The 12,388-nt window shown below is 41.4% G+C and overlaps 1 protein-coding gene across 2 annotated transcripts in view; it reads right to left on the bottom strand.

The window, feature by feature from the left end:
* The window catches only part of OSMR (oncostatin M receptor), an 85,779-nt gene that overhangs the window by 19,173 nt on the left and 54,218 nt on the right, over positions 1 to 12,388 (bottom strand). Inside the window, exons 8-9 of one of the 2 annotated variants that reach the window (XM_058430262.1) lie at positions 7,389 to 7,531; positions 6,911 to 7,064 (exon numbers count right to left, since the gene is read on the bottom strand). In XM_058430262.1, the coding sequence (XP_058286245.1) occupies positions 6,911 to 7,064; positions 7,389 to 7,531 (297 nt within the window). The remainder of the gene's footprint in view (positions 1 to 6,910; positions 7,065 to 7,388; positions 7,532 to 12,388) is intronic. The other variant, XM_032136077.2, reaches the window with a different exon arrangement.

Genomic DNA, 12,388 nt, shown 5'->3' with positions numbered 1-12,388 from the left:
AGAATAGTGTGCTTCCTTGTCTCTCTGTCAGTAAACCACAGGATCCCTGGGGCCAAGGGTTTTGAAACTCTAGCATCTGCCTCAGGGCCTGGCACTTCGTGAAAGCTCTATAAACTGTCTGAATGAATAAAAACCAAACTTCAAAGGAACTCAGAAAACAACCTGCTTCAATGTCCCAATCTTTTCTTGTCTCCATCCCTCACTCAGATATCTTTGTAAACGGATTGACTGATTGATTTTGCATCTAAATCTGCATTTGCTCAATCAACTTATCATGAGGACAGGTCTTTATATCCAAGCCAACTCTGGGTACCTATGCATAAAACCATTTAGGGGATCTCTTTTACACATACTAATAGCTAATATTTATAGAGAGGTTACTAGATGCCAGCCCAGTTCCAAACATTTTGCATATATTAACTCATTTAATCCTCATAACAATTCTATGGGGCAGGTATGATTATTTACCCCATTCTCTAGATAAGGAAACTAAGACCCAGAGAGGGTAAGTTAATTTCTCCAATCACCCAGGTGAAAGTAAAAGTGAAGCCAAGATTTGAGCTCAAGGTAGTTAGGGTCTGGTCATTCCATTATTCATCTTTAGAAAATGGATGGTCAATTGAAGGCTCAGCTTGCATGACAAGTTCAACAAAATTCTCATTTAAAAAAATCTCAGCAATGGAAAAATAATGAAATCAATGCAATTTATTTTAAAATCTTAAAAAGGCACACATTTTAATCATTGATTGATGAAAATATTATGAAAGTCCTATTAAGATGAGTATGTCTTTTCATTTGTAAATTGTTTTGTTGGATTTATGTAATACTCTGTATTCCACATAGAATCAATTTTTCTACTGATACAATTTTGTCATGGTATGACCTTCACAAGAATAGTACAACAAAAAGTAGTCAAAAGACAATTTAAAACATTCATAAGCCACAAGAAATATCCGGCTTTAACTGCTGAAGATATAGATGACCCAATTATAGCACATCCATGGAGACAAGAAAGGGACTCACAGGTATTGATGTCATTCTGCAACTGAGCCCTAACAGCATATCTCATTTTTAAATCCAGACTTAAAAAACATCTTCATCTCTCTACTCAATCACATTTTGTGAATGTGCTGCTTCAGCTTTCTGAATTTGAAAATACAACTATAGCATGTCTCATATGACTTCTATTTTTAATGTTTACTTTGAAACTTCCCTTTAATTCTTAAAGATAGCTTGAATATTTTAGCATAGCCCCTAATAAAAATAACTGAATTAAATTCAAGTATCTAATTAAGAGAGTTAGTAGCATTGCTACAAACCTAAATAACTTTTGTGATAACAAAAATCAATTTAAATACGAGATGTGGTATAGAGTTGTTAGTTTAATAATCTAATGGTTTAATAGTCCAGATTCCATTTTAGAGTAATGATATAAAATCCAAATTACTTATCAGTAGTTTCCTTAACTTTATATGAATTATTTTTCTTCCAACTCTTCCAACTTTTCTTCCACCTCTCAGTTTGCCAAATCACAAACTTTATTTTAATCAGAGAAAAACATCCTTTTTGGAAGGTACAGATCAGTATTTACTAAATGTTTACCAGTCTACTATCATTGATAGGGTTTACTATATTTCAAAATATATATCCCAGCGCTGTCAAATTTTTGAGACATTGTGATTTCATTAAATTAGAGTTTGGTTATGAAAACATAAATTCAAAGTCCATCACCTGAGTGCTACTTTAACCTCCAGACTTCTTTGTGCATGCTATTATGTTCTTGAAAGTAATTTAGCATATTTGCATATAACTCATTCATGTGAAACCATAGTCAATACTTCATCATTCAGTAGTTAATAATCAAACTTTAGTGAATCATATCCCTCCCTATCACATTTTATTTTCCTTTGAAATACTTTTAAAAATACTTCCTAGAAACTCTTTTTATAATTTTATTTTAGAGTCAGGGAGTACATGTGCATGTTTGTTACATGGGTATATTGTGCAATGCTGAGGTTTGGAATATGAATGATCCCATCACCCAAATAGTGGGCATAGAACCCAACCGTTAGTTTTTCAACACTTGCCCTCTCCCTTCCTTCCCCTTCTAGTAGTCCCCAGTGTCTATTGTTTCTATCTTTATTTTCATGAATACACAATGTTTAGTTCCCACTTAAAAGTGAGAACATGCAGTATTGGATTTTCTGTTCCTGCATTAATTCACTTAGGATAATGGCCTCCAGCTACATCCATGTTGCTGGGAGGAACATTATTTCATTATTTTTTATGGCTGTGTAGTATTCCATGGTGTATATGTACCATATTTTCTTGATCCAATCCACCATTGATGGGCACCTAGGTAGATTCCATGTCTTTGCCATGGTGAATAGTGCTGTGATGAACATATGTGTGTTGGTAGAATGATTTATTTTCCTTTGAATATGTACCCAGTAATGGGATTGCTGGGTGGAATAGCAGCTCTGTTTTGAGAAATCTCCAAACTGCTTTTTATGAAGGTCGAACTAATTTATATTCCCACCAACAGTGTATAAGTGTTCTCTTTTCCCTGCAGCTTCCCCAGCATCCGTTGCTTTTTGACTTTTTAATAATAGCCATTTTGACTTGTGTTCTCATTAGAAAAGGCAGTAGGTGCACAGAGAAGCTCAAGAGAATACCCTGTGAGCAGACATAGAAGATGACCATCTACTAGCCAAAGAGAGTGGCCTCTGAGAAACAACCTCAGCCAACATCTTGATGTCAGATTTCTAGCCTCCATAATTACGAGACACTAAATTTCTCTTGTTAAAGTCCTTCAGTCTGTGGTAGTGTGTTATTAAAGCCCTAGAAAACTGTTACAACCTATTAATAGACATGGAATATATTCCCTACATCATGGTTGAAATGAAAACAGAGTTTTATTATGTCAGGCTCCACTTGCATTTGAGAGCTGAAGCACTGTGGAAAATGGCCTCCCTTAAGAAATATTATGAAGACATGTGAAGAAGGCTCCTGCCCTGATGGGGTTACAGGGATGAGTTCTGTGAGATGACACATTGCAAACAAATGCATACAGTAGCTTAACCTTCCCCCTTTTTGTGTAACACCTCCTTCTGTGTAAAAACCTTCTTGTAAGAACGTTGGCTTTTAATACTTACAGAAGGTCTAGCAGGGCAGTGGTGCTGACTGCTACAGAAGCCACCTGGGGTAGCTAAAGAATAAAAACAGTAACAACATGCAAAGATTTTTAAAAATAGCCTTTCTGATTGGTGTGAGATGGTGTCTCATTGTGATTTTGATATGACTTTTTCTGATGATTGGCGATGTTGAGCATTTTTTAATGTTTTTTGGCTGCTTATATGTCTTCAGAACTCTCTGTTCTTTTGTTTAGATGAAAACCAATAGCTTTTATGTTAAGCAACAGCAAGCCTCTTTGTCAAGAATCTGTTTAGAAAATGTCAGCAGGGACAAGATGTGGTGGCTCATGCCTGTAATTCCAGCACTTTGGGAGGCTGAGGCGGGAGGATTGCTTGAGCCTAGGAGTTTGATAGAAGCTAGGGCCACATAACAAGACTCTGTCTCTACAAAAAATAAAAAATACAAGAATTAGCAGTGAGCTGAGATTGCATCACTGCACTCCAGCCTGGGTGACAAAGATCTCAAATTAACAATCCAACATCACACCTCGACGAACTAGAGAAATAAGAGCAAACCAACACCAAAGCTGTCAGAAGACAAGAAATAACCAAAATTAGAACTGAACTGAAGGAAATTGAGATGCAACTCCAGCTAGTGTGGTGAGGCTGGAGCCTCAGGAGTGGCCAGCAGACCGGGGATCACTCAGATTGGACTGGCCCCATCTCATGGGTAAGACCATTCTCCTCTGTCTAGGTCTCACAGTCACCCTATGGCCAAAATCTCCTAGAGGAGCACGGCAAGGCTTGGGGGATTTGTGTCCCTGGCCATGCTCCACTGCAGAGGTTTCTGCACCAAACCCTCTGGGCCCTGCCCAGGATGAAGCTCTATTCCTACTACCTCTCTAAGAAGCTCTTCCTGCCAGCCCAATTGTCCATGAGGGTTGTGGGGTTTCCTGCTGTCTGGATTCCAAAGGTCCACGGCAGGGGTAGGCCACCTGTTCAACCCCTTCCCCAGGAGTTGCTGGGGGCCAAGAACGAGTGTGGGTGCTTCATAGCCCTGTGCAGGGTGTGCAGCTTCCTGACCCTTCAGCCCAGCATCTGCGTTCTCCCTGTGTCCACTCTTAATGTAGGGTTTTCTAGGTATAGAATCATATCATCATCAAAAGAGAGAGAGTTTGACTTCTTTTCCTTTTGGGATGTGTTTCTCTTGCCTGATTCCTCTGGCTAGGACCTCCAACTTCTATTTTTTAAATATGATTTCTGCATACTAAAATGGTTTAAAAAATTTTTGGCTGCTAAGTGTGAAAGTGTTAAATAGGGACTGTCATGAAATTAACAAAATTTAACAAAATTAAGGTGTTTCAAATATTAAAAAATAACTTTTCTGTTTTTTTTAGTTTTTGGTTTGTGAGAGGACAAGTAATTTTTGATCTGATTCAGAACATTTCTTTGAAAAGAAGAACTGTTTTGGAACATAACATAAAAATGTATCTCTCCATCTTATAAAAATATAATCTTTTTGCCTAATAATTGACATTTAAGTTTTTTACTTTAGTTGTTGACTCAACACTTTATACTTTAAGTTAAAGGTGGCCATATATTTTTAAATCTATTAAAGCAGATTTCAATTTGCTAAATAAGTCATTGGAGAAGCCAATATTAAATTTAAAACTTTATTGAAATACTCAGGGACAATATCTAAGCTCAATGCAAAATCTTCAGCTGGCTTGTAAATTACTGTTTATAACAAAAAAGTGCTACAATACAGTTGATAGCACTATATTTTATAAACAACATCGTTTGTACCATCAATTCATTTAACTCAATGTCTGCTCACTATAATTATACTTAAGCATGGTTATAATACACATAAGCATTTGAGTTTTCCAGCATTAAGCAAAGTGCGATCAGAAGTAATAAAAAATTCCTATAGGTTCACCTTCAGTAGATTCATCTCATTTTCTTGTTATCATCAAAAGCAAAGTTAAGTGTTTTCAAGATGTTAGATTATTACTATAATCTAAAAGAAACTCTATTCTTTTGCCATCTTCCCTTTTTACATAATTTTAGTTATGTTGGAATAAATTAAAAAAAACAACAGAAAACGTAAACCAAAATAATAAAAATTCTTTTCTAAAACACACTGAGGAAAATGCAACATTCCTCTCATGAACAGGGCCTTCCAGAACAAAGATTATTGAGGAACCTGTACCCCTAGGAAAAATTACTGGAGTCTCAACGGGCTTGAGGACGGGCAGGCACCAACAGGGAAGCAGGGAGGCCTGCAGAACTTGACTAATGACCATCCTCATGTGTGGATTCTGATTAGCGGCGCCCATCACCCCCAAATTACAGTCACTGCTTTAAAATGGTCCTCCCAGAATGAAACAGAAAGAGTTCTGCCAGCTGCCATACACAAATAAGAATAATAATAAAATACATATGTATAATCCTTCCTTTGACACTAAAATAGCCAGGACTAGAATCAACAAGATCTGGAGGTTGTAATAACACCAAGAGAGAGAGAACACACAGAATTGAGTTCTGGGTAAGGGTGGAGCTCTGGTGTCAGGCTGCCTGGACGTGAGTCGCAGCTCAGTCAGTGCCTGGCTGGGCCAGTTAAATTACTTAATCTTTCTGTGCCCTGATATCCTCTGGCATAAAATGAGGATCATAAGAGCACCTACTGCACATTGTCAGGATGAAAAGACAGGAGCACAGAGGGCCCTTCGAGCTATGTATGGCTCACAGTAAATGTTGACTCCTATGTTTTTTTTTTTTTTTTAGATGGAGTCTCACTCTGTTGCCCAGGCTGGAGTGCAGTGGCATGATCTCAGCTCACTGCAACCTCTGCCTCCCAGGTTCAAGCAGTCTCCTGCCTCAGCCTCCTGAGTAGCTGGGATTACAGGCATGTGCCACCATGCCTGGCTAATGTTTGTATTTTTAGTAGAGACTGGGTTTCACCGTGTTGGTCAGGCTGGTCTCAAACTCCTGACAACGTGATCCACCTTCCTCGGCCTCCCAAAGTGCTGGGATTACAGGTGTGAGCCACCACACTCCTATGATTATTATGATGTCTGTACCATTCAGTAACTCTGCAATTGGGGCAAATCTCTTCAGCTATGGGTGCAAGTTGCCTCATCTGTAAAATGGGCAACAGTTATCCTCTATGACATTGAGTTAGAGAGAGATGGAAGCAGGACTGGGCCATCAAATCTCCTGAGGCCCATTTGAGTTCTCAGACATAGTTATTTAGCAGAAAAAGCTTGCAATCAATACTGAGGAAACCCTGCCACAGAGCATGCTGGAGAGGGCACACAGTGTGGCATCACCAGAACAAATGACTCACAGATAACCATAAAGGTTCCGAATGTCATTGCATTTCCAAACATGGCCTCAAGTTGTTTAGGATGAGACCAGTGCTTTCCTTGTCGTTAACACTTCCATTTGTCCCCAGTCCTGAACTAAAGGTGTATACTAATTTATATAGCTCCAGATCTACTGTGAATCCACCAAGTGATGGCTTGAAACCATTCTGGGAAAATGAAAGATAAGAGAGAAGACAGACAGTATAAATAAAATGCTACTGTCAACTGTCTGAGGTGGACGGTTTCCCGTTCACTTCTCATGAGGCATCGAATCTAATTTTTTAAATGCTACCCCACCTCTGTTTAAATATTTTTCTCTTTGTTTTTGGTACAACCAAAATCTCTCAGGGAAACCAGTCTAACTCTTAGACCTACTTCTTTGGATTAAATGCCAGGGGGCTGACATACCAGCTTCAAGTGTGGTGAAGTTCTGACCACTCCATTCACTCCATTTCCAGAAGTGGCTGTCACCAGCGCAGCGTACTCGCGCCCTATACTCTGTGGCAGGTTCCAGTTCACTTAAGAAGTACTCACTGTTCACCTTGATGGAAACATTGTACTGCTTGATCAAAAAAGAGAAGAAAGGAAAAAAGAGAAAAGAACAAGACAGAAGCATTGGTGAGTGCATCCCATTACAAAGGCAAACCAGAACACAGCAAATCCTGACCTGGAGTAAGATCAGTTCTTCTTTGGGGGGAAAAAAATCTTCAAGGCCCATTTCCTAACCATGAAAGTGTATGATTAATTTCATGGGTCTTTTAAAACAGATGACCCACACCATTTGAACCTACACAGAAATAAGAGTTTAAAGTGATTTTATTCATCAGTGTCTCCGTTCAGGACAAAAAGGAACTTTTGAAAATAGAAAATTAAGCAGGGTTCTTACTTGCATCATTTTTCCTTCACCATGGAGTTCAATCTGACACAAATATGTGAAATTATTCCTCATGGAGTGCACCTTCCAGGTCATGATGGCGTTTGTGGCATTTACATTTTCAAAGTTGACACTAAAAGGATTCATTAAATAAACTGTCAAAAAAAAGAAAAAGAAAGAAAAAAATTCAAGCATAGATCCAAAAAGACATTGGTAATAGGCAGTTTATTTCTTCATTTATTTGTTCAACAAGTATTTTTGTTCACCTTTGAGAACATGACAAACAAGAACTTACAGACAAGCTAGAATGAGCCAACTACAGCCTTTCTCTCTCAACAATTCTATTGCATGCATTGAACAAAACACAAAAAGAAACTACCTGAGGACTCTTAAAATTAAACACAAGTAGGCAAATTGGGAAGGGGAGTCAAAACTTGGAGAAGATGGCCCACAGGGGAGAATTTTAACAGAACTCAGAGTCTAACCAAAATAACATTAACAATGTCAAGGATATAATCCAAAATATGTAGACTGTGCTAGGAATGCAACAACTTTAGATGAGAGGGGGATTGGCCAGAATGGCTCAGGCTCTGTTCCAGTCCTCCCTAGAAACAGGATGTCCTTTAATGCTTTAGTGCAGCGAGTCATGTGCCGTCAGGATATAAAATCCAGGATGGATGCTTCTGAGGTCTCTCAGCTATGGTACAAGTGAAGAACTCAGAGATAAGATTCTGTTTGCCCTGGGCAGCGCTCCGCAGCCTTGGGGACCAGCAGCAATAAATCCCAGGCTTGTGTTATCCCTTGCTGCCTGTCTGATGGTAACAAATCCATTTCATGTAACTTGTTGTGTATGAGTGTACTCTGTCTCACTGGACTCGGACAGTTGATAACCAGTGCACAGAGAGCACCTTCTTCACAAAATTGGCACAGCAAGCAGGATTCAATCTGACAGAACAGTGGCTCATTGGTGAAGTAGAAGGGGCAATACCCTATCTCATACCTGGCCCATGGTGGAGACATCAGACCAGCTAGATGTTTTATGGGAAGAAGCAGTGATACATGAGATACAGGCCACACATACACCCTGAGAATGTGGGTGAGGTGGCTGTATAGATTGTGACAGAGGAAAGCAGTGTGGAAACAAGGGGGCTTAGTGCACATATGTGATTGCTCCTTCCTGGGTATTCAGATGCATCTGGAGGCATCTGAGAGGGAATTAAAAAGAGGTCCTCTGATGGTCCTTGAGACATCTGAGAGGGAACCAGCATGCACAATGCAGGCCTTCACAGAGAAGGTGACTCAAGATCCAAAGGACATATACAGACATAATCAGTAAGCTCTCAAGCAACCTGGTTGGTGTGTTTGTTGAATAAAGGGATACTGCAGACCCAAACGGTGCAGTTAGGGTTGTTGCCGAAGTCTCTAGGTGCCTACCGAAGGCCACTGGCCTAATACTCTTGTTAAAAGAAAAGAGAAAAAGAAGAAAATTCAGACTTTTCTGGAGTTCTTGGATACTGGAGCCCACATGACAATATTTCCTTGTTCTTTTAGGTGAAAAATTAAACTGATGACATTGGGAGGTTTTCGGACAAACATAGTGACCCAAGATGCTTATCTGGTTGTGGGCAGGGCCCGTTGGGCCATTTTAGGTGCCAGAGACCATGGTTCCTACCAGTCAGTGCATCATAGCCATTGGCATTTTGGCTGCTTGGGGCACAGAAGGCCACCTCCATCTGAAGGGGTATGTTCCCCCAACACAGCTAAGGATTTAAGCCATAACAGTGGGGCATATCCACTTCTGCCTGCCACCTAAGCTTCCCAAGTTCCAATGGCTTATTCAACAAAAGTAGCACTCTTATACATACTGAGTGGAGAATAGGACAGTATTTTGTTAATTGAGGACTTAATACAGATATAAATGTTATAAACCACCCTCTCACAATGTAACAGCCCAGTTTGGCTGGTCGCAAAAGGCTCCCCAGGGCATGGAGACTAACCATGGACTATCACAGGCTAAATGCCAAGGCCACTTAAGCTGAACACCAAAGAAGTATCCCCGATACAGCCAAACAAAAGTGTTGTCCCTTGTGGCATCCCCTAATAAAAATGAGGCCCAGCAGGTGGTAGGCCTTTTTGAGTACTGGAGACCACATATACCCAATCTGGGTGTCCTTTTGCTCTCCTTAGTCAAAGTGACCAGCAAACCCACCAATTTTAAATGAGGTCCTTTGCGACAACAGGCCTTGGAAGCCATTCAGCAAGTTGTGGTCCAGGCACTGCTTTTAGAACCCTTAGAGCCTGCTAGCTCAATCAAATTACAGATGTCCAAAACCTCCATGCATGCTGATTGGAGTCTCTGGCAAGAAAAAACCACCACCGGGATGTACCAGCCTCTCACATTTTGGATATATAAGTCGCTTGAAGCAGCCCCCGGATACACCCCTTTTAAACAGCAACTCCTTGCTTGCTACTAGGCACTAGTCTCTGGACACTGAGCATCTTATGGCCAGAGCACCATACATGACACTACAACATGAAATGCCCATTCTTACTTGGGTTCATGCAAACTCCATCAATCAAATTAGACAGGCTCAACAGAGCTCGATTATTAAATGAAACTGGCACATTGAAACTGGCATATTTAAGATCATGTCCACCCAGGCCCCATGGGACCAGTAGGTTCCATGAACAAATGGCTAGCTAACCAAAAGTGACCAAGTAACCTGTTGAAGATGTTTTGGCTCCTCCTATGGGTTCAAAAATATGCCTACCAATGGTCTGGCATGGTTTACTAACAGTTCTGCCAAACTAAAAGCAGATGGGGTCCATTGGGCTGCCACCACCATCTGGCCAATAAATAGCCAACTTTTGACTGAGACTGGACATGGACACTCTATCCAATAGGCCAAACTACATGCAGTGGCAATGGCCATGCCAGCCACCTTTCTCACCATATCTTGCTGTATTTTCACAGACTCATGGGCCATTGCCAATAGCCTAGCCATGTTGTCAGAAGAAAAATAACTGAGTGACTGGACTGATTAAGGAATCCCCTGTGTGGGACAAGAATTATGGCAAGAGCTTGCAACATAAAAGTTGTCAGAATCAAAATGGGGTCATTTATGTTAAAAAAAACAAAATCCTGAAAAATGGAGCCAGGTAAGGTCACACAGGAAGGGCTCTCTTACACCAATGCCTGAAAACAAAACTATCCTGAAGCAACCTGTAAAAGCCACAACCATGCACAAAGGTCAACACAACCTTACACAAAAAAATACTTCTACAAGGACATCTGTCCAGCAACTGGATTATCCAGTCTTACACTGATACTACCCTTGTTATTGATCCTTGTGGTCAAAAATAATTATCTGAAAACATTATGTAATCCTTCTCATTGTTTCTTTAAAAACCTTTGTCTTCGTTTACCTTCCTGAATACATGTATTCCCATTGCAATGTCTATTCCTGAATAAATATCATTTTCTTTTAGAGTCTCCCTGTCTGTTATTTAGATTGGCATACTGGTGTCTCAGAAGCAAGACTAAGATGGCTGAAGAGAAGGTTCCATTGATCGTCCCACCTGCAGGATTACCAGATTTAATAATTATATGAAAAAAGCACCTTCATAAGAATGAAAAGTCAAGTAGGCACTCACAGTACCTGGCTTTAACATCGTATCACTGAAAGAGGCACTGAAAAGGGGAAGAAAGATATCCTTAAATCACTGATGCCACCTCTCCCCCATTCCCTGGCAGCAGCCCTGTGTCATGGACAGAACCTCTGTGCACTTAGGAGAGGGACAGCACGGTGATTGAGAGACTTTGCATGGAATTCAGTGCTGCCCAGTCACTGGGAAAACAAGCAAAACCAGGTTGAACTCAGCTGATGTCCGCCTACAGAGGGAGCATTCAGATGAGCCCTAGCCAGAGAGGAATCACCCATCCCAGCAGTCAGAACCCAGTGGTTCTGTCAAGGCTCACCACTGTAGGCTGAAGTGCTCTGAGGCCCTAAAGAAACTAGACAGCCAGTCTAGGCAACAAGGACTGCAACTCCTAGGTGAATCACGGTGCTGAGCCGGGCTTAGAGCAAGCAGACTTTGGGGAAAGATGACCTACTAAGACACTAGCTGGGAAGGCTAAGGGAGTGTTTGTGCCACCCCTGCTCCAACCCCAGGCAGCACAGCTCATGGCACCAAAAGAAACCCTTTCCTTCTGCGTGAGGAGAAGAGGGGGAAGAGGAAAGATGACTTTGTCTTGCATCTTGGATACCAGCTCACCCAAAGTAGGACAGGGCACCAGTCAGAGTCATGAGGCCCCCATTCCAGGCCCTACCTCTCAGATGACATTTCTAAAGACATGCCCTGGGCCAGAAGAGAACCTGTTGCCTCGAAGGGAAGGACCCAGTCCAAGCAGGACCCATAACCTGCTGACTAAAGAGCACTTGGGCCCAGAATAACCAGGAGCAACACCCAAGTAGTATACCATGGGCCTTGGGTGAGACTCAAGACGTGCTGGCTTCAGGTGAGACCCACTATAGTGCCTACAGTGAGAGACACCCTCTGCTTGAGAAAAGTAAAGGGGATTTTGTCTTGCACCTTATGTACTAACTTGGAGACAGGGGAGTAGAGCACCAAGTGGGCTCTTGGGGTCTCTGATTCCAGGCCTTGGCTCTTGGCTGGCATTTCTGGATCTGACCTGGGACACAGAGGAGCCCACTGCCCTAAAAGGTGAGTCCCAGGCCTGGCAGCATTCACCACAAGCTGACTAAAGAGTCCTTCAGCCTTAGGCTGGGCGCGGTGGCTCACACCTGTAATCCCAGCACTTTGGGAGGCCGAAGTGGGTAGATCACAAGGTTGGGAATTCGAGACCAGCCTGGCCAACATGGTGAAACCCTATCTCTACTAGAAATACAAAAATTAGCCAGGCGTGGTGGCGGGCACCTGCAATTCCTGCTAATCGGGAGGCTGAGGCAGAGAACTGCTTGAACCTGGGAGGTGGAGGTTGCAGTGAGCTG

The sequence above is a fragment of the Hylobates moloch genome, unplaced genomic scaffold, assembly GCF_009828535.3.
Source record: "Hylobates moloch isolate HMO894 unplaced genomic scaffold, HMol_V3 SCAFFOLD_17, whole genome shotgun sequence".
NCBI lineage: Eukaryota > Metazoa > Chordata > Mammalia > Primates > Hylobatidae > Hylobates > Hylobates moloch.
This window is presented reverse-complemented; position numbering and strand designations above follow the sequence as displayed.